The following is a 22,917-nucleotide window of genomic DNA, read 5'->3' on the forward strand; positions in this document are numbered from 1 at the left end:
ACATGTACAATATCGAGAATGAATAATTTAAGGAAAAACTCTTTTTAACTATACATTGGAAAAATAAAATAAAAATGTCATTATCTTCAAAAACAACTATCTTTAAGATAACATTTAAAAAAGTCTTGTTGATACATGAGACATAATACAATGCAGTATAAAAGAATTATTTGAACATTAAATACAAAATTACAACAGGGACAGTATTATACGTCCCTGATTACAAGCGTTATAATAATGCCAGTAAGGCCAAATATCTACATTATATGAAACAAGAAATTTCACCCCACAAGAAAACTGCATTAGATCAAATTTCAAACCGGAAAGATCTCCAAAATATCTACAATATTATTAGTAAGTTATAAATATAAAGACACAATTAAAATATCACTTTTGTACAGTCATAATTATCTCCCTTTGTTATGTGTTGTTTTGCTATGAACATTTTATACATGTATAATTAAACATATGGTTAAGACTTCACTAACCTCGTATACCCACTACTTGGCCAGTGTTATTCAAAACAAACAAGTAAGCAATATTATAACTCAAAACTATTCCACACGGAGGACTTCAATCAGTTATAATTCAAAGGGAGGTAACTGACCCCACAAAAATGAGTGTAATGCTTCTCTAAAATAAACCAAACTTGTTTCTATATTGAACAATAGAATGAAGATTAAGTCTCCCACACCTCTTACCCTTAGTTATCTAGACATTACTGGTAAAAAAACTCTACGAATGTCTCTTCATATATCATGTAATATACACCCGAAGTCTAGTGTTTACTTATTTCAGCCAGTGTCAACAGATTTAAGACATCAAGTCTTTACTTCAAGATAGCATTGTGACATGACATCACGTCAAGCTGGCAGTAGTGACGACTAGACAAAAATCACACATACAATAACTGTTGAAATTGGTCCATCTCAAATAAAATAAAAGCAATTTGTTCCAAATTTCTTTTTCACTCATTAAAATGATTTTAATTTATCTAACATCAAGAAGATGTGTTTTGTATCATTTTGGCTTGTAAAATGTCTAATTAACTAATAACTGTGTATTTCATGTATAGGTTTCAATTAAAAATTCATTTCATTGCATATTTCACAAAATATGAATGTAAACATATAAAAAAATGTTATTTTTGTGACTTTAAAATTCACTGTAAACATATAAATACATAATATTTTTTTCTGTTTAATGACTGTGTTTAGGAACCCACTGTAACAGGGAAACACAATAGACCACAATCCTGATTCCTCAACAATGAAATTTCATAACACTGATAAAATCTTTTGAGGAATTATTATTTTCAGATAACATAGAGAAGATTTAAATATCAATTGTGTATACTGGTCCATATGAATATAATTATGTTTTGCCTGTTACAAGCATTTTAACCTGAAAAATCATGTTTTTTTTAATGCTCAGTTTTTATTCCAATACTGACAATATAAAATTCTTTCTATTCTCCTAATTGATTACTACTGAATACACTTCACTGCTGATCTAATACATCCTGGTAATGTTCGATTGCACTGGCTAAAATATCTTTGGTTATAATAATTTCAGTCATAGACAAGTTTATAAACATGTCTTTAATATAAAGTAAAGGTGCTCTTCCATAACTTGTGAATACATTATTTAATTAGGTGATATATTCAATCATAATGAAAATTGTTCATGGTCCATACCTAAATTAAAATTGTTTGTGCACATATCTTTTCTATGTAAAAGATTATTGCTGCAGATGTGATTTCACTAACATATTTGTGTGCCATTCTGTGAATGTTCATTTCTCTGTGAAATCAAACAGTAGATTTAATTGAATAATCAATACTAATATTACGATATGCACTGAAACATATAATTTTACGGTGATTTATTTTGGCACAGTAACGAATAAGAATTCCCATAAAGAAATATTGGATATTGCTAAAAAGAGAAAGAAAGAGTAAACAGAGATGTCAAAAGACAAAAAAAGGACACTTTGAAGAATGAAGGTCAAGAAGAGGTGTATAAGGAAACAAGTTGAAAGATTGAATTGACAAAAAAAGTAGCATCAAGGTAAGAAATTAATGAGGACAGCTGTAGGCAGAATGTCCAGATGGAAGATCTACGTTACACGTTTTTACAGTGTGACAAGTACATGGTCAAAGATAAGGGATAATGAGTTCAAAATACAAAGTCAAAAGCAAAGACAAGAAGCTAAGAGGTAAAACCAAAAGTTCAAGGTAAAGGAGGCAGCATGCAGCAATTAAACCATATGTACAAGAAACAAAGAGATCAAATCCCCAATAGAAGATGTGAGGAGTTTCGGGAGGAGCAAAATCAGTGCTACATCAATCTACAGGCAAGACAACATTGACACACAACAGGTACTACATTAGTCCACAGACAACATCGACACACAGAGGTACAGCTGGCTTAAGTGTATCCTAGTTCATCTGGAATCCAACAATTGAAACAAGGACGTTCCTATCATTGTGACTGTCACACAGTCATGTAGTGGTTTTGGTTGTAGCACACGACCAAACCTGCTACAGATGATTACATCAACTGTTATATAGGATTGACCATGTGATGCTAAACAACCACCTTAGTTTTTAAGTCTAGAAAACCAATATTTCCATGTTTACATACAAACTAATTTTATGACATTCCATAACAGTTATCAATTAAAAAAAATCAAGTTACCTATCACCAATAAAAATGTGATGAACAGGTTATCGTACATAGTTTTAAAACTCAACAGACATCAATTAGAAAATGAGTAATATTTGTCAGAGATTGCAAATTCTTCATAGTTCTACAAAATTGAAGACTTGTAATGTCTTATTTCATTGGGAGTTACCTTCACCAAGAGGCCTTGAGGGCCTGTATCTCTCAATAATGGCAAATATAATATCCTTTAATGCAATACTGGAAATATTGCCTCATTTTGAGCTCAATTTCTTCAGTCTTAAAGGGAATATTGGATCTCAACCATATCATAAAATTATGTCCAAGGACTAAATTCCCAGGGGCACAGCCAGACCTCAATGCCAATCCTGGTAGCATGAAGTTGTTTGTATTTTCATGTCCTGGTAGGATGTAGAGTATTGCTACAGGGTGAAGATCTGGACTAGTACAGGTATTATTGTGTCACTTAATCGATTTATCTGTGATGTTTGTGATGTTTTTGAACTTTGATAATACAGCTGTATATGGTGGAAACAAAGAACCTGTGTCTGTGTTTGCATGGTGAGCTAAGAATTTAAATTCTGCCTGAAAAATATAAATCTTCCTAAAATTGGATGTGATGTTGGAAAGTTGTGATTTGTTGAAAATATGTCCATAAACACATTAAGAGTTACTTTTGAGTAATTGGATCAAAGGAAATTACATGAAATAGTCATGATTTTTAAATACTGTTTAATATAAAAGCACATTCATTATGCTGATCTCCCTACCAAAGGGAAACAAATATCCCTACTGCTTGTGTTCTGGATTACAATTCTGACAATCAAAAATGGAATTTGTAACATAACTTTATGACCTACACACAATAATGGTGGAATCCGCAGCAATAAAACATTACCCCATACACTGGTATATCTTTGTACTATATATCATGCTGGCAATAGGGTTAGGGTTTGGGTTCGAAAAGATCCAAAGGGAGATAACTGATGCATCCTACAAAAACTTTCAGAATAAATTCCAACCCAGAGTTAGATACAAAGCCTTGAGATAACTCTGGGTCATATTACACATTTGTAACATTGTGTTTATAACACAAACCTACAGCATCCTTTAGGATCAACAATAGAACATATTTATTCTGTAAATCTTCAGAAAATTGAACTCCTTGAAACAGGTTGTGATTTATTTTCAGATTATAACCATAGGAGTTAAAAGATTTTACAAACACATGTTTACAAATATGGGCGTTAAGGTTAGTTTGAGCCCAGGTAAGTGTTTTTGAGCCCAGGTAAGTGTTGTTTGAGCCCAGGTAAGTGTTGTTTGAGCCCAGGTAAGTGTTGTTTGAGCCCAGGTAAGTGTTGTTTGAGCCCATGTATTTGAGGACATACATGTATCTTTGGGCCTATCTATGTGTTAATATGTTATGTTAACATTGTTTGTGCTAGTATTTGTGCCTCGGAGCCCAGTTGGTAGTTTGGCCACAGTAAACAAAGCTTCTGACACAGTAAGGACCTACAGAAAGCTTCTGACACAGTAAGGACCTACAGAAAGCTTCTGACACAGTAAGGACCTACACAAAGCTTCTGACACAGTAAGAACCTACAGAAAGCCTCTGACACAGTAAGGACCTACAGAAAGCCTCTGACACAGTAAGGACCTACACAAAGCCTCTGACACAGTAAGGACCTACACAAAGCCTCTGACACAGTAAGGACCTACACAAAGCTTCTTACACAGTAAGAACCTACAGAAAGCTTCTGACACAGTAAGGACCTACAGAAAGCTTCAGACACAGTAAGGACCTACACAAAGCTTCTGACACAGTAAGGACCTACTGAAAGCTTCTGACACAGTAAGGACCTACACAAAGTTTCTGACACAGTAAGGACCTACAGAAAGCTTCTGATACAGTAAGAACCTACAGAAAGCCTCTGACACAGTGAGGACCTACAGAAAGCTTCTGACACAGTAAGGACCTACATAAAGCCTCTGACACAGTAAGGACCTACACAAAGCTTCTGACACAGTAAGGACCTACAGAAAGCTTCTGACACAGTAAGGACCTACAGAAAGCTTCTGATACAGTTAGGACCTACAGAAAGCCTCTGACACAGTAAGGACCTACAGAAAGCTTCTGACACAGTAAAGACCTACAGAAAGCTTCTGACACAGTAAGGACCTACATAAAGCTTCTGATACAGTAAAGACCTACAGAAAGCCTCTGACACAGCAAGGACCTACAGAAAGCTTGTGACACAGTAAGGACCTACACAAAGCGTCTGACACAGTAAGGACCTCCACAAAGCTTCTGACACAGGAAGGACCTACACAAAGCTTTTGACACAGTAAGGACCTACATAAAGCCTCTGACACAGTAAAGACCTACACAAAGCTTCTGACACAGTAAGGACCTACAGAAATATTCTGACACACAGGACTAGAGTAAGCAGTGACTTACAAAATTATGCCCACAGAGACAGGACATATAAATACACCAATACAGTGACAGGAGGAGTAAAAGGTTGGTGTCTCCTTTAACAGTGTATTGTTTACAAAATAATCACAGATGACTCAATAAAGTGCAATTCATTAACAAAAATCATTAAGTACTTTTAACATGGCCGTTATTAGACTGACGTACATGTACGTCATGCGACACGCTGCCGTTTTCTCCACTTATAGTCTGTTTGCCATTGTTTTGCTGTTCTCCTATTGAATAGTCACTAGTATCTCTGATATGACTACATTGTTTTTGTATACAGCCGTTGGCTTTGGCTGTGTTTCCCTGGAATATTAATTGTTCCTCTACGTTGAGCTGATGTGTGTATCCAAATTTGATGACAATCCACACGCAGAGCTTGCCGAACAACGGGATCATGACAGCCTGGTGGAGCATGGACCAGAGGTGATACCACTGGCCGTAAAATGGATCGGTGTAAGCCGGACAGTTCATGTTATTTAGATTTACAAGTGAAACCTGAAAATAATGAAACAACTTTAAATAAATTGAAACAATAAAACAATGCAGTGTAACATGTCTAACACAAAGCCTTTATAATCTGAACTGGGTAGGCTAGACCTCAATGTACATCATGTTGACCTTTGAACTTAACAAGATCTTGACCTTGGATGTAGAGACCCCTTAGTGGTATATGACACACATGCTTTGCCATCCTACATATATCGATAAAGTTCAGTTTAGTTCTCTTCTGCGAGTCAGAAATTATCAACCAGATGAAAAGTTTGGCCTTTGACCACAATGTGACATTTGGCATAGGGACCATAGTAGCATAGTGGTATGTGAAATATCGCCTTACCGTCCTACAAATAACACTCAAATTTCATTTCGCTATCTTCAGTTAGTCATAGTCATAACTTATAGCCATATATGGATGGACCAAGTGGTGATTATATAATATATATGCCTCAGGAATTACGTAAAATAAAATAAAAATGTGTGTGTTTGTTTGTTTGTTTGTTTGTTTGTTTGGGGGGGGGGGAGGTGCATAAAAAGCACTTTCAAAATAACGAAACTGCTATATATGGACAGGTTGGCAGTATTATTAAGGTAAAACGCACATCAACACTATACTTACATAGGCTAATAACTGAAGTGGTATAAAATGGTATATATACTGCAGGCTGGTAGCTATAAACACCTCAACACTATACTTACATAGGCTAATAACTGAAGTGGTATAAAATTGTTTTTATACTGCAGGCCGGTAGCTATAAACACCTCGACACTATACTTACATAGGCTATATATAACTGAAGTGGTATAAAATGGTATATATACTGCAGGCTGGTAGCTATAAACACCTCAACACTATACTTACATAGGCTAATAACTGAAGTGGTATAAAATGGTATATATACTGCAGGCCGGTAGCTATAAACACCTCGACACTATACTTACATAGGCTAATAACTGAAGTGGTATAAAATGGTATATATACTGCAGGCCGGTAGCTATAAAAGACCAGTTGACATCACGGAAAGGTTCCGCTGTGTATACCCCTGAAACATAAACATTACAATACACTGTAACAAAATAAGATAACTAAGTGAAGAATTTTAACTTGATCATTTATCAATATGACTTTACATACCACATAAAGTACTTCAAGCCATAGTTTCATGAATACTGAATACTGAATTATTATTATTATTTGTATATGAAATCAAATTGTATGTATAAATGTCTGAATGGAAACACATCCAATACATTATTCTGATATACTGATAAATACAAATATTTGAATCTTAACACATCTAAATTGATTGGATGTTTTGAACGTACATGTAATTCAAATCATAATACAAAATATAGTTACTGCTTTAAAACAAATTTGTTTTGATTTGTTCTGTCACCTATATCCTATCATCAGTATGTATAGGTCTTTCTCTTATACCTATCTGACAGACCTGTCCATGGTAAGGAAGGGGTGTGAGATTACAACACTCTTTCATGCACAGGGGTGTAGGAGGGTTTTACCAAATTTGAAAACCCCTCGGGTGGAATTTCCCTATCCTACAACCTTGGGCATGAAAGAGTATTTTTCTCTCATTTCAACCACCAGAATATAAGCTCAGAAACCATGAAAATGCGTTTGGACTTGCCACCATTTTGAAAATATCAATTTTTCCTTTGAAATTTTTAGACGAGAACGAATTAGCCAGCCAAATTAAGCATATCCCATATTTGGAAACAATGTTTATGCATAAAAATTAATCTCATCTTTCTAACGTGTACGGTATATATAAAGTAAAAGGTTTAAATTTCATCATGTCGCCTTTTCCCCATTGCGGCATCGGAGAGTTCCAAAATCGTGATGTCACGTCATTGTTGAGCCATTGTGACGTCACGTCACGTGAAATGGGGTGTAAAATAGAAATTTCCTACACCCCTTTCTTACTCTGGACAGCTCTATCTTACACACAGGGAAATGCCCAGGGGTGTAGGATAGGGAAATTCCACTATCTTGATTTTAAAATTGGTGTAAAACCCTCCACAGAATCTTGGGTTTTACCCAATTTGTATACCCCTTGGGTGGAATTTCCCTTTCCTACACCCCTGGGTATGAATGAGTCTTATCATATACTATACAAAAATAATCACCGTGGCATGGCATTGTCATTATATAACTCTACCACATCCAGGTGGTACTCATTAAGCCATCCTAGGCTAATGGTAGGCTATGTTTATAAACCCTCCTTGGACAGATCGCTGTTCTATTCATGGAAAAGCCTATACAATAAAAACCTTTTTAAAACTTAATGCTGAATAATGGTTAAGGGTTACCGTAGTGGAATTTTCTACGAGATAATCAGACTCCAAAAATGTCAAAGATAAGCAATGATTTGCTTTAAGTTGGCATTCATCTATAGGCAGGCAATATGAACTGAAAACTGTTTAATCCTTAAATGATCAGTATGAAGTATGCTAATCTGATTTTGTATATAGCTTTTGGTCTGTCACTTACCCCGTATCATTAGTAGGTATATAGTTTTTGGTCTGTCACTTACCTCCTATCATTAGTAGGTATATAGTTTTTGGTCTGTCACTTACCTCCTATCATTAGTAGGTATATAGTTTTTGGTCTGTCACTTACCTCCTATCATTAGTAGGTATATAGTTTTTGGTCTGTCACTTACCCCCTATCATTAGTAGGTATATAGTTTTTGGTCTGTCACTTACCCCCTATCATTAGTAGGTATATAGTTTTTGGTCTGTCACTTACCCCCTATCATTAGTAGGTATATAGTTTTTGGTCTGTCACTTACCCCCTATCATTAGTAGGTATATAGTTTTTGGTCTGTCACTTACCCCCTATCATTAGTAGGTATATAGTTTTTGGTCTGTCACTTACCCCCTATCATTAGTAGGTATATAGTTTTTGGTCTGTCACTTACCCCCTATCATTAGTAGGTATATAGTTTTTGGTCTGTCACTTACCCCCTATCATTAGTAGGTATATAGTTTTTGGTCTGTCACTTACCCCCTATCATTAGTAGGTATATAGTTTTTGGTCTGTCACTTACCCCCTATCATTAGTAGGTATATAGTTTTTGGTCTGTCACTTACCCCCTATCATTAGTAGGTATATAGTTTTTGGTCTGTCACTTACCCCCTATCATTAGTAGGTATATAGTTTTTGGTCTGTCACTTACCCCCTATCATTAGTAGGTATATAGTTTTTGGTCTGTCACTTACCCCCTATCATTAGTAGGTATATAGTTTTTGGTCTGTCACTTACCCCCTATCATTAGTAGGTATATAGTTTTTGGTCTGTCACTTACCCCCTATCATTAGTAGGTATATAGTTTTTGGTCTGTCACTTACCCCCTATCATTAGTAGGTATATAGTTTTTGGTCTGTCACTTACCCCCTATCATTAGTAGGTATATAGTTTTTGGTCTGTCACTTACCCCCTATCATTAGTAGGTATATAGTTTTTGGTCTGTCACTTACCCCCTATCATTAGTAGGTATATAGTTTTTGGTCTGTCACTTACCCCCTATCATTAGTAGGTATATAGTTTTTGGTCTGTCACTTACCCCCTATCATTAGTAGGTATATAGTTTTTGGTCTGTCACTTACCCCCTATCATTAGTAGGTATATAGTTTTTGGTCTGTCACTTACCCCCTATCATTAGTAGGTATATAGTATTTGGTCTGTCACTTACCCCCTATCATTAGTAGGTATATAGTTGTTGGTCTGTCACTTACCTCCTATTATTAGTAGGTATATAGTTGTTGGTCTGTCACTTACCCCCTATCATTAGTTGGTATATAGTTTTTGGTCTGTCACTTACCTCCTATCATTAGTTGGTATATAGTTTTTGGTCTGTCACTTACCTCCAATCATTGGTCTGTCATTAACCTCCTATCATTAGTAGGTATATAGTTTTTGGTCTGTCACTTACCCCCTATCATTAGTAGGTATATAGTTTTTGGTTTGTCACTTACCTCCTATCTTTAGTAGGTATATAGTTGTTGGTCTGTCACTTACCTCCTATCATTAGTAGGTATATAGTTTTTGGTCTGTCCCTTACCTCCTATCATTAGTAGGTATATAGTTTTTGGTCTGCCACTTACCTCCTATCATTAGTAGGTATATAGTTTTTGGTCTGTCCCTTACCTCCTATCATTAGTAGGTATATAGTTGTTGGTCTGTCACTTATCCTGTATCATTAGTAGGGATATAGTTTTTGGTCTGTCACTTACCTCCTATCATTAGTAGGTATATAGTTTTTGGTCTGTCACTTACCCCCTATCATTAGTAGGTATATAGTTTTTGGTCTGTCACTTATCCTGTATCATTAGTAGGTATATAGTTTTTGGTCTGTCACTTACCTCCTATCGTTAGTAAGTATATGGGGATGACCAGCATCAAGGTATGTTGTATATAGTAGGTGTGTACTTCAAACGGTAACTGAAATGACATAAAACAAAAATTTCAATGAATAATTTCCATGAGGTTCATGTTTTATCTATCTTTATTCTCCCTGATTATGTTGCAGAATTGGACTTGGTTGATCTTCAGCAAACAGGTAGCCATTTCCTGTTACAATTAATTCCTTGACCTATATGAGGTATTTTACAAACTTGTGTAGAAATTACTGGGAAGCTATCATGCAAAATCTCAACCAGAAATATATTAATGTCGGAAAACCAGTCCTAAATTTTAAATTACCAAGTTCTGCTTTAATCATGCTTCAAATAAATCATTCTTAAAGTGTCAATTTGAAATTGGGAAAAATAACCAAAACAATAATTAATGTTTCTTCTTTTTAAAACTCTTAAATATATGAATATGTACAAGATCATTGGTTTAGTGATTGACTCCCCTAAAACATTAGTAGTAGTAGTCGTGTGATAATTACATGAATGTTTTATACTGTATAGTATCTATAGGTCACCTTCAAATGATCTCTTTGGTCGCTTTTGTTCTTGGATGCTTTCCATTAGTTGAATTTTCATATTGTCCATTAACCTTGTGTATTTTGTAACTTTTGAAAATTAACAGCTGAATGAGATAAATATGATAAACTAAAGTCATTGGAGAACCTCTGTATCAAAATAGGAGATTGATGAATTATAACGATTATTTAAGCTATCAGTATAGTTTCTCAAAACCTAATATGTCTAATCAGAATATAAATACACCCAATATAACTAGGAGTTCCTCTTCACACCTACCCATTCACACATTTTTTGGACTTGTACATAAAGTTTACACTGATAGAGTTGAGTGATAAATATAAACCATTGATTCATTCCATGATTATAACATCCAAGTTGAACAATATACAGGCTTTTAAAACATTTCTATTACAACACAATCAAAGTGTACCCACACTGAGATTGTATTTGAAGTCTCAGCCAACAAAACAATGCTGGTAGTAGCTGATGATGGGACTTACAAGAACTCATCCAAATTAAATGGATGTTTTCAGTCAAGTGCCTTACTCTTTATCTGTGACACTCACTAGTAAAAACCGTCTTACAAAGATACAATGTACTGTATCCCGCACATAGAACACTCTACTGGGACTACATTGGTTTTTGAAACAGAAAATTTCTGGATAAAATACCACAGAAATAGTCATTAACAACTACAGGTCTAAAAGACTGCTAAGTCAAAAATAAACACGAGGTAATGACAACTTACACCAGAATCTCTATAAAGTCTTCAATTTGAATAAAGGGCATTACACATGTATATGTATGGTTCCAACCTTTAGTATTAAACTGACACAAGTGTTCCAATAATAATTAGTAACATTTTAACACAAAATTATAAAGTTCACCACTCATACAGAGGAGATGTAAATGATGACACAATGACAAGTACACAGTGATTGTGAAAACAACTCGCCAGACCTTGTCTTACATGATCTAGAAATTGATGAAATGTGTTCAATGTCACCTTATCATAGACATTTGTAAAGAGAACAATATCTACCAAGTTTAATTAAAATCTACTGAAAACTAAACCCTGTAGACTGGTAACAGTAGTCTTGTTGATACCAAACTGTATCTACTGAACACTAAACCCTGTAGACTGGTAACAGTAGTCTTGTTGATACCAAACTGTATCTACTGAACACTAAACCCTGTAGACTGGTAACAGTAGTCTTGTTGATACCAAACTGTATCTACTGAACACTAAACCCTGTAGACTGGTAACAGTAGTCTTGTTGATACCAAACTGTATCTACTGAACACTAAACCCTGTAGACTGGTAACAGTAGTCTTGTTGATACCAAACTGTATCTACTGAACACTAAACCCTGTAGACTGGTAACAGTAGTCTTGTTGATACCAAACTGTATCTACTGAACACTAAACCCTGTAGACTGGTAACAGTAGTCTTGTTGATACCAAACTGTATCTACTGAACACTAAACCCTGTAGACTGGTAACAGTAGTCTTGTTGATACCAAACTGTATCTACTGAACACTAAACCCTGTAGACTGGTAACAGTAGTCTTGTTGATACCAAACTGTATCTACTGAACACTAAACCCTGTAGACTGGTAACAGTAGTCTTGTTGATACCAAACTGTATCTACTGAACACTAAACCCTGTAGACTGGTAACAGTAGTCTTGTTGATACCAAACTGTATCTACTGAACACTAAACCCTGTAGACTGGTAACAGTAGTCTTGTTGATACCAAACTGTATCTACTGAACACTAAACCCTGTAGACTGGTAACAGTAGTCTTGTTGATACCAAACTGTATCTACTGAACACTAAACCCTGTAGACTGGTAACAGTAGTCTTGTTGATACCAAACTGTATCTACTGAACACTAAACCCTGTAGACTGGTAACAGTAGTCTTGTTGATACCAAACTGTATCTACTGAACACTAAACCCTGTAGACTGGTAACAGTAGTCTTGTTGATACCAAACTGTATCTACTGAACACTAAACCCTGTAGACTGGTAACAGTAGTCTTGTTGATACCAAACTGTATCTACTGAACACTAAACCCTGTAGACTGGTAACAGTAGTCTTGTTGATACCAAACTGTATCTACTGAACACTAAACCCTGTAGACTGGTAACAGTAGTCTTGTTGATACCAAACTGTATCTACTGAACACTAAACCCTGTAGACTGGTAACAGTAGTCTTGTTGATACCAAACTGTATCTACTGAACACTAAACCCTGTAGACTGGTAACAGTAGTCTTGTTGATACCAAACTGTATCTACTGAACACTAAACCCTGTAGACTGGTAACAGTAGTCTTGTTGACACCAAACACCAAAGCTCTATATACATTCATCAATTTTAATAGCTTTCATAACATTGCAACTTGGTTAAAAGCAATATTCCTCGTTACAGAGATGCACCGATTTATTTACTGAATGTTGTTTACTCATTCACCCATACATAACTAAACTGGACTTGCCCAGTCTTTGATTTGGTAAGGTTCAAATGTGACTTTAGGGGTGAATGGGTTAAGGTCATTTTTGGCAGTTGCATGTACGGGGGGGATCCTTAAATGTTCTATTACAAAGAGTCATACAATATTTGGTTACTGTAGCTCATTAGTGAAATTTTTCTTGTATCTCGTAGACTAAGAAGAATCTAAACATCACAGACCGAATCAAGTGAGAATAAGATGAAAACAATCAAAACTAAATTGGCAGATGAGAATTACCCACATACATATGTTTTATGGTTTCAACAAATTTGACATAAATGAGTATATACAGCCTCCAAACCTGTGGCACATTTGGTTCTAAACAGTCTTATTTATTGAATGCATCATTGATTTGTTTCCCATTTAAACTGAATCCAGATCAGACAATGAAATGACCCTTGACCTCTGGTGTTGTATACAGACCAAGAGGTTCAAGGGCCTTAGCGGACACCTGAGTTATATTATAGGTACTGGTAGCTTTATTTCATTGTTTAGATGTGATGTGGAAATCAGTATGTAAACTAATTATAAGAGAAATACAATACTTGTCATGTCATGAAAGGATAAGAATTTGAAAATATTGGTAAATGTTCCCTTCGGGGCCCTAGCTGCCCTAGCCCCTGGGGATGGGGCAGGAATCTCAATTTTACAAAGTAATACTTTCATTCACCAAAGTTGATTCTGACTAGGTTTGAGTAATTTTCTGCTGAAAATGGATAAAATATAGCCAAAAGTGTTATTTCCCTATATAAACTATTGTAAACTTTACTCCCTCCCCAAGAGAGAACGGATAGCTCGGGGTCCTGAAATTTACAATTTAAATAAAGCCCCTGATGATTTTCTTTCCATGCAGAGAAAATGTCTGTAGTACCTCTGAGTCTGGAGAAGAAATTTTTGGAAATATTGGTTAATTTTCCCTTTGGGGCCCCGCCCTGGCCCCAGGGGTTGGGGTAGGAATCTCAATTTAACAATTTGAAACCATCTTCCTCCAAGAATAATTCTCACCAAGTAAAAATAATTTCCTACAGAAAGTTGTCAAAATATACCTAAAAGTGTTATTTCCCTATATAAACTATAGTAAACTTTACCCCCTCCCCAACAAGGGAAAACAAATAGCTCGGTGGTCCTGAAATTTACAATTAAAGTAAAGCCCCCGATAATGTTAGTTCCATGCAGAGAAAATGACTGTAGTACCTCCGAGTCTGGAGAAGATTTTTTTTGAAATATTGGTTAATTTTCCCTTTGGGGCTCCGCCCTGGCCCCAGGGGTTGGGTTAGGAATCCCAATTTTACAATTTTGTAGCCTCATCTACCAAGGATGATTCTGACCAAGTTTGAAAAAAATCCATCCACTGGTTCTTGAGAAGTTGAAAATGTAAAAAGTTTACGCATGACGCACAACGACGGACAGAAAGCGATTAGAATAAGTCACTTCAGCAAAGCTTAGGTGACCTAAAAAGGCACATGTATTAGAGCTTAACATACACTACCTAGTTTTCCTAGACTTTATTATCAGTTTTACAGCCGTTGCAATTTAGAATATAGTCTTTTTTTCTTTACTACCGTTATATGATTTTGAAAAATGTAAAAGGCTTTTCATATTTCTTAACTTATAGTACATTGCAAAAAGAAATTTGCACTTTAACCATTTCTATGAAATTCTATGAACACCATAAAAGGATTAAGGAAATTTGATAAAATAACTATGCTTTATAATGACAGGTCAATGATGTGGGCACAAAATCAATTTCAATAAATATTATATGTTATATGGTTATGATTCCTCATCAACTGGGAGTTCTCTCTGGGCCAGGCAGCTGTTGTCAGACTCTGATTGACATGGCAAGCTTATAGAGGTAGAATAACTTGAGTGGTATGTGGTATGACCTGCTTGTGTAACGTCATTGATCACCAACGCTAGTTAACGAGAAGCTCAGGTCTCTTAATAGCTCACCTGCTCCCAACAGCTAGTAACTGCTACGTCCTATATGATTAATTTACAACAAAAGACAATAAAAATACAAATTCACGACAGACAGAATTTCAGCAATTAAGCATAACCCTCAGATCCTTTGTTGGCAATTATTATACCACATGTATTTTTCACGATTAAGTCCAACTGTTTGGCCTTTCCTGACCTAGTTTATTCATTAAATACTGAAAGAGAAGTCTTTTAAAGATTTCCCGCCTATTAATCTCTAATATCAGGTATTTTTGATCAATACATATCATGCAAGAGGCACAAAGGGACTGCATTGCCAACCTGGAAAAGTTAACAGGATTTGGTAGAAAGGAGTGTCAAGGTAATTTATTTGAACAAACTTCTGATAATCCCTTGAACTCCCCCCCCCCCCAACAAAANAGCAAGACATAATTAAAGAAATATATTACGATCAAGACCATGTTTTTCTAGATAAATCATCTGAAGAAAATGATGACAATTGATGAACAGATAACAGATAGACTTGAAATGCTGCTATATCATCTAGTTTTTAAATGCTAATGAAAAATAAACTCCTGAAAAAGTATATGTACACAAAATGTAAGTCTACTTTTTTCAAAATGACAATTTTCAAATTGTCAGAAAAAGGATTTGAAAGCAAGCAATCTGCTTTTCCTGTAAACGTTAATTGTCGTTTCCTGTTACCGGTAGGTATGTATCGTCAACTATTAACTACATGTAGGTATATATATCTCGCTGTATAAAGATCGTACGTCATGTCGGATGACTATGTACTTCCTGCCTATTCATTAGAACTTCATATATATTTTATTTACGTAGTTGTTTGTGTGGTTTTAAGGAAGCTGATTTCTGAAAGTAGGCTATGACCTTCTCATGCCAAAACTTCTGCCAGCTCAGGGAGTATTTCTATACTCCCCCTTGGGAAATTAAGGCAAATCAATGTTTTATCAATAGCAATGTTGCCTTGCGAACATACATAATGTATGTATGCCTACACTGAGGTTTAGTCTAGAGTATGTATGCTTACACTGAGGTTTAGCCTAGAGTATGTATGCTTACACTGAGGTTTAGCCTAGGATATGTATGCTTACACTGAGGTTTAGCCTAGGACATGTATGCTTACACTGTGAACCAGTGAACAAAATCAAGTTTTGGAAACATAAAATTCCAGATATTATAAATTTTATATCACACTTCTGAGCTCAATTACCAGACCACTTCACTATTTAATGCCTTTCTACTAAATCATCATCTAAAAGGCATACCGAAACAAATCTTTTGCATTCTGGGATGGTTTTATCATAACCTACAGGAGAGTTCTAAAACAAAGTCTCTTTTGTTCTGGAATTTAATTCTTGACTAAAAGTTTTGCTTAAACAAAACCTATTCTGTTGTTGGATCATGTATAATAATTTACAAGATCATTTCTGAAATAAATTCTATTTTATTCTGGAATCTGATCCTCAGCTACAAGATTTTGCTGAAACAATTTCTATTATCTTCTGGAGTCTGACCATCATGTAAAAGAGACTGCTGTAACAAAGCAAGTCTTATCAAAAGCTTCCTGATCATTGATAAAGTTGATCTCTTGTTAAAACATCTGAATATCATGGCACTGGGCTGCTTGTGCTTTACTTCTTACTATTGGCAATTTAGAAAAAAGAAAAGATATGAAAACATATTTAGACAAAAAGTGAACCAACTTACAAAATCGCAATTGCAACAGCCTTAAAAATCCAAAATGGACTGGTGGCCATTTTGTTTTTTTTCAATTTGAAGCAGGTTTTGTCATGATCCCTTCAGAAGTTCCTGAGAAATAGTGGTAACAAACTTGAAATGCAAAAGTCTATGATAGCTATCTGGCAGCCATTGTGTTTTTCTAATCCATTTCAAATTGGATTGAGCTCAGCTTGGGACAAAGATGATTATGTATATTATATATGATTTTTTAGTTCTCTCTCAAAAAAAGTTGTAACATACTTTACAAGATCCATCTCAATTTGCAGCATGAATAACTAAGGACAAAAGGTATTTGAGGTATATCAAGTTGGGGCCGCGGTGACCAGGTGGTTAAGGCGTCTGCCAATATTCTGCTACCACTAGCTCTCTACCACTGGGTCATGGGTTCGAGACCTATGTGGGGCAGTCGCCAGATACTGGCGGTAAGGTCGATAATATTTCTCCAGCTTTCCTCCACCCCAAAAACCTGGCACTTCCTTAAATGACCATAGCTGTTAATAGGACATAAAACACAAACAAACCAAACCATATCGAGTTTCATCAATAGTTATCCAGTGGTTTCTAAAAATAGCCATAACAAACTTCATCTATTTGTAGCCTGTTGTGGTTGGGAAGTCCCGGACTCAGCCCCTTAATAGCCTTATAAGTATTGTCCTCTCATAGGAGGCTTACAGTCTTCTTCATTTCCTGTCTGCCTGTCCTGCGACTCTCACATACATATTTTTAACCATACGAAAGTTGAGCTTCATGCTCAATATGTTATGAAGAATAGATAAAGCCTGATGTAATATAACATAGCGGTAATACTTGGTATACACAATGAACCTGTTTTGTTTGTCCTAAAGAGCTCTTGCAAGTTTGTCTTTATTCTAAATAAATATTTTTTCTTTACAAATATATAACATAACTTTATTTCATTACAGAGATGTCTTTTCTGATTGTCTTATTCACCCCTGAAATTTCATAATAAACTATTCCAACCTTTGAATTGGAAGAGTTCATATGTGTCTTCAGGGGTGAATGAGTTAACGATTCTGCAAGCCCTTTATTACATTGTATATTGTAGTAGGGGAAATGATAATTACTGTACTTGTTTCCACTATATGATCTTGCTTCATGAGTTGGTCTTTGTATGCATCCCATTTCCCATAATAAATATTTTACTTTAAAATTTTAGAATATACAAAATGTAATATATTGTTATTTCAGTATCATCATTTCTTCCATGATTAGTTTTGATTTCTTTTTTTCCTGTAACAAAATAGATGTCCATAAAAGTGAAAAATTAAAAACACCTTTGTTACTAATTTCTTGATATGAAATACTAAAATAACTTCTATTAGACTGAAAATTCACTGTCCAGCTTTATGTTTGAACATCCACTACAGTACACAAGTTGACTCAATCCTAAATAGGTTATAATGTGTATATTCCGAAAAACAAAACTTGATTTGTTTATACTAGGATTGTGACTGTCTGGACCCCGTGCTAGGAAAGGTACATGTATGTTGAGATATGAAATGGCTACCAGTAACAGACTAACAAATTGTGATTGTAATAATAGCTCACTCGAGCCTTTGCATGAGATCAGTTAAAAGTTTAATCACCTTGCATGGCCCAAAAAAGTGTTATACCAAATCTAATTAAAACTTATGAACCCAATCTTTAGGAGTAGTATTTCAGAATATACCTGTACCTCTACTTCCCCTAGCTGTACATCCTAACCCTAACCCTCATTGGCAAGATGACGGACAAACCACCCTCATTCAAATGAAATTAAATCCACCCACTTGCCTAAGAGATGCTTCATACCAAATTATCTAATTTAAAACTCACAGGCAGAGTGATATAAAAATAGCCACGTCACATGCTTGATGCATACATAGTAAAGCTTAGTCCCATGAGATCATGATCCTGGAGCAACGTCTGTTCGGTAAGCACACACTTTATGTCTCAGAAATGATTTCCACTTTTCTACTAAAAATGTATTTCAGTTATCAATTTGTTTTACGCCCACTTCAGATGAGGTGGAGTGTGGCTTGTCAGATTATATCGCCTCTACCCTTAGCTTAGACATGTCATTATCTTCTGCTGACAATAATTTGACCCACATGCACATGTTATTTTCAGTCTATACTCTGACAGATTAAAAGTTATATGTGTTCCTTTACAGAACCATAAATTATTTCCTTGTCTTTCAAGAGTTGTTATTTATTAATAGCGTTGGTTAAATTAAATGTTGCCTTTTTAAATTTGTCTCATTAAGTGTTATAGAATTCCAATCTCTTAACACTTTGGACACTTTATATGTGTGCAGTCTTGATATTGCCCTTAGATAGGATTTTGTGTATCACCATATTCAAACGTGTGCCCGTGTCTGTCCATAAACCATGCCAGTAGTTCCTCAATCATGCTCGCAGCGTTACAATAATACTTCTGAAATCAATACGTCTGTGTACCACCATGCAGCAAGCCAGTCCCAATACCATCACACAATATCATAACTTGGCTGAGAAATATATACCGCCGAAAATATAGCTCTGAAAAATTGTGTCAAGCATTACATAGAAACTGTTAAAACTTCTTTGCTGGTTAGAAAGTTACCTGATTGTAGTGAATCTGCAAAAATCTTCTCAATTTGCAAACAATTTTTGGGGGTAAATAACTTCAATGTAGAAAAGAGAATGAAAATTTCAATTAATGGACATTTTCTTTGTAAATGAATCAATAACATGAAATTGTATCAAAATAGAAAACCAAACAAAACAGAAACAGTGCCGTCTTCACAATGATCAAACAAAGGAATCTCGTAAAATATGGGAGATTGCATTGGCATCAGAATGTTCGAGGTAAATGAGATGAAAATGTAGTTGATAGGGTAGTTTACCGATATATCATGTATGCTTAATTTCATGAATTTATCTTTCAATAATTCTTCATACTAGACAAATTCACTTTTGAAGTAGGTGAAATCACTTAAATTTTCAGAAGAAAGTTGATATCTTTAAGTGCCATTTCAAAAAGTACCTGTCTTTCTTCAGTACTTATTGCCAGTGCTGAAATTAAGCTATTGAACAGCTGTTTTTTCTACTTTTGAATGCATGACAAACCTATAGTAGGGTAATGGCTGTACTTATATATACACGCATCACCCCTCCTCACAAAGGCTAATCTTTTGCAGAAGTATTTTACAGTTTATTGTTCCTTCATGAATGAAATATTTTTTCATATTCCTAACTTTCTGGCAGTTGCATTGTGTTAATTTCATTCGAGAGAAAACAGCAGTTTATTGCGGGGCAGCCAGTGACAGCAATGTTAACCATTGCGGGACAGCCAGTGACAGCAATGTTATCCATTGCGGGGCAGCCAGTGACAGCAATGTTAACCATTGCAGGGCAGCCAGTGACAGCAATGTTAACCATTGCGGGGCAGTCAATGACACCAATGTTAACCATTGCGGGGCAGCCAATGACAGCAATGTTACCCATTGCGGGGCAGCCAATGACAGCAATTTTAACCATTGCAGGACAGCCAGTGACAGCAATGTTAATCATTGCGGGGCAGCCAGTGACAGCAATGTTAACCATTGCGGGACAGCCAGTGACAGCAATGTTACCCATTGCGGGGCAGCCAGTGACAGCAATGTTAACCATTGCAGGGCAGCCAGTGACAGCAATGTTAACCATTGCGGGGTAGCCAATGACAGCAATGTTAACCATTGCGGGGCAGGCAATGACAGCAATGTTAACCATTGCGGGGCAGCCAGTGACAGCAATGTTTAACATGATTGCGGCATTGTGTTAATTTCATTCGAGAGAAAACAGCAGTTTATTGCGGGACAGCCAGTGACAGCAATGTTAACCATTGCGGGGCAGCCAATGACAGCAATGGTAACCATTGCGGGGCAGCCAATGACAGCAATGTTACCCATTGCGGGGCAGCCAATGACAGCAATGTTAACCATTGGCGGACAGCCAATGACAGCAATGTTAACCATTGCGGGACAGCCAATGACAGCAATGTTACCCATTGCGGGGCAGCCAATGACAGCAATGTTAACAATTGCGGGACAGCCAGTGACAGCAATGTTAACCGTTGGGGGGCAGCCAATGACAGCAATGTTAACCATTGCCGGACAGCCAATGACAGCAATGTTAACCATTGCGGGGCAGGCAATGACAGCAATGTTAACCATTGCGGGGCAGCCAGTGACACAACTGGCTGCCTCGCAATGGTAACCGATGTTAATATTCAGTATTGGTGTCTGATCAAGATACTCTCATGAATTCACGGGGCAGCCAGTGACAGCAATGTTAACCATTGCGGGACAGCCAATGACAGCAATGTTAACCATTGTGAGGCAGTCAATGACAGCAATGTTAACCATTGTGGGGCAGCCAATGACAGCAATGTTAACCATTGTGGGGCAGTCAATGACAGCAATGTTAACCATTGCAGGGCAGCCAATGACAGCAATGTTAACCATTGTGGGGCAGTCAATGACAGCAATGTTAACCATTGTGGGGCAGCCAATGACAGAAATGTTAACCATTGCGGGGCAGCCAATGACAGCAATGTTAACAATTGCGGGACAGCTAATGACAGCAATGTTAACCATTGCGGGGCAGCCAGTGACACAACTGGCTGCCTCGCAATGGTAACCGATGTTAATATTCAGTATTGGTGTCTGATCAAGATACTCTCATGAATTCACGGGGCAGCCAGTGACAGCAATGTTAACCATTGCGGGACAGCCAATGACAGCAATGTTAGGGCAGCCAGTGACAGCAATGTTAACCATTGCGGGACAGCCAGTGACAGCAATGTTAATCATTGCGGGGCAGCCAGTGACAGCAATGTTAACCATTGCGGGGCAGTCAATGACAGCAATGTTAACCATTGCGGGGCAGCCAATGACAGCAATGGTAACCATTGCGGGGCAGCCAATGACAGCAATGTTACCCATTGCGGGGCAGCCAATGACAGCAATGTTAACTATTGGGGAGCAGCCAGTGACAGCAATGTTAACCATTGCGGGACAGCCAGTGACAGCAATGTTACCCATTGCGGGGCAGCCAATGACAGCAATTTTAACCATTGCAGGACAGCCAGTGACAGCAATGTTAATCATTGCGGGGCAGCCAGTGACAGCAATGTTAACCATTGCGGGGTAGCCAATGACAGCAATGTTAACCATTGCGGGGCAGCCAATGACAGAAATGTTAACCATTGTGGGGCAGCCAATGACAGCAATGTTAACCATTGCCGGACAGCCAATGACAGCAATGTTAACCATTGCGGGGCAGCCAGTGACAGAACTGGCTGCCTCGCAATGTTAACCGATGTTAATATTCAGTATTGGTGTCTGATCAAGATACTCTCATGAATTCATCGACACTTGTTTGATGTATCTGAGTTCCAAATTTCTTCCAACAGAAATGAAGGCTTTGAAAAGGTGACAAAGATTTTCTTTTTACGGTAATAAGGGCGACCTTGAACTCGGTTCCATGATTCATCATAGACACTAACTTGTCTTGATTACTGAATAGTCGTTTTACGTAAAGGAGATACACTAACGATTTGGATCAATGTATTGATGGATGTATGTGATCCCAGTTGCCTAAGGATCATCACGTTACTATACAGACTAGCAGATTAAAAACTGTCATGATCAGGGATAATGGAAATACAAGTATCAATCCTATCATTACTGTACGTAATCTCTAAACCAATTTCATAGGTACAACTGTATCGGCAGTTTATATTCACGAAGGGGTGTATCAAATACACTGTCAGATTATATTCAATCAGACCTTCATTAACTAAATTTCCCGTTCTTCCTGAGTGAGTATAATAGTGACAGCGAGGTCTATTTGTCCTATGTTGTATCCCAGTCTTTATACCATATTCTGTACCATGTCCATATTATACCTAAACGGCAGATTTCACAATGATTAATGATATCAACTTCAGGGTATATGATAATTCTGCTCATCTTATGTAACAAATGACTTTATCACCACTCCAGGCACCCACACTTGTGATGAGGATTGTGTTGGGGTTTTAGATTTACAGTGTTGGTGAG

The 22,917-nt window shown here is 36.5% G+C and overlaps 1 protein-coding gene across 2 annotated transcripts in view; it reads right to left on the reverse strand.

Moving 5' to 3' along the window:
• Nucleotides 1–5,016: 5,016 nt before the first annotated feature.
• LOC110466599 (transmembrane protein 164-like) overlaps nt 5,017–22,917 on the reverse strand; it is a 36,440-nt gene continuing 18,539 nt past the window's right edge. For both annotated transcript variants that reach the window (XM_021523228.1, XM_021523322.1), the window contains exons 4-6: nt 10,046–10,124; nt 6,605–6,705; nt 5,017–5,662 (exon numbers count right to left, since the gene is read on the reverse strand). In XM_021523228.1, the coding sequence (XP_021378903.1) occupies nt 5,288–5,662; nt 6,605–6,705; nt 10,046–10,124 (555 nt within the window). In that variant the 3' untranslated portion in view covers nt 5,017–5,287. The remainder of the gene's footprint in view (nt 5,663–6,604; nt 6,706–10,045; nt 10,125–22,917) is intronic.

Source organism: Mizuhopecten yessoensis, unplaced genomic scaffold (genome assembly GCF_002113885.1).
Source record: "Mizuhopecten yessoensis strain PY_sf001 unplaced genomic scaffold, ASM211388v2 scaffold213, whole genome shotgun sequence".
NCBI lineage: Eukaryota > Metazoa > Mollusca > Bivalvia > Pectinida > Pectinidae > Mizuhopecten > Mizuhopecten yessoensis.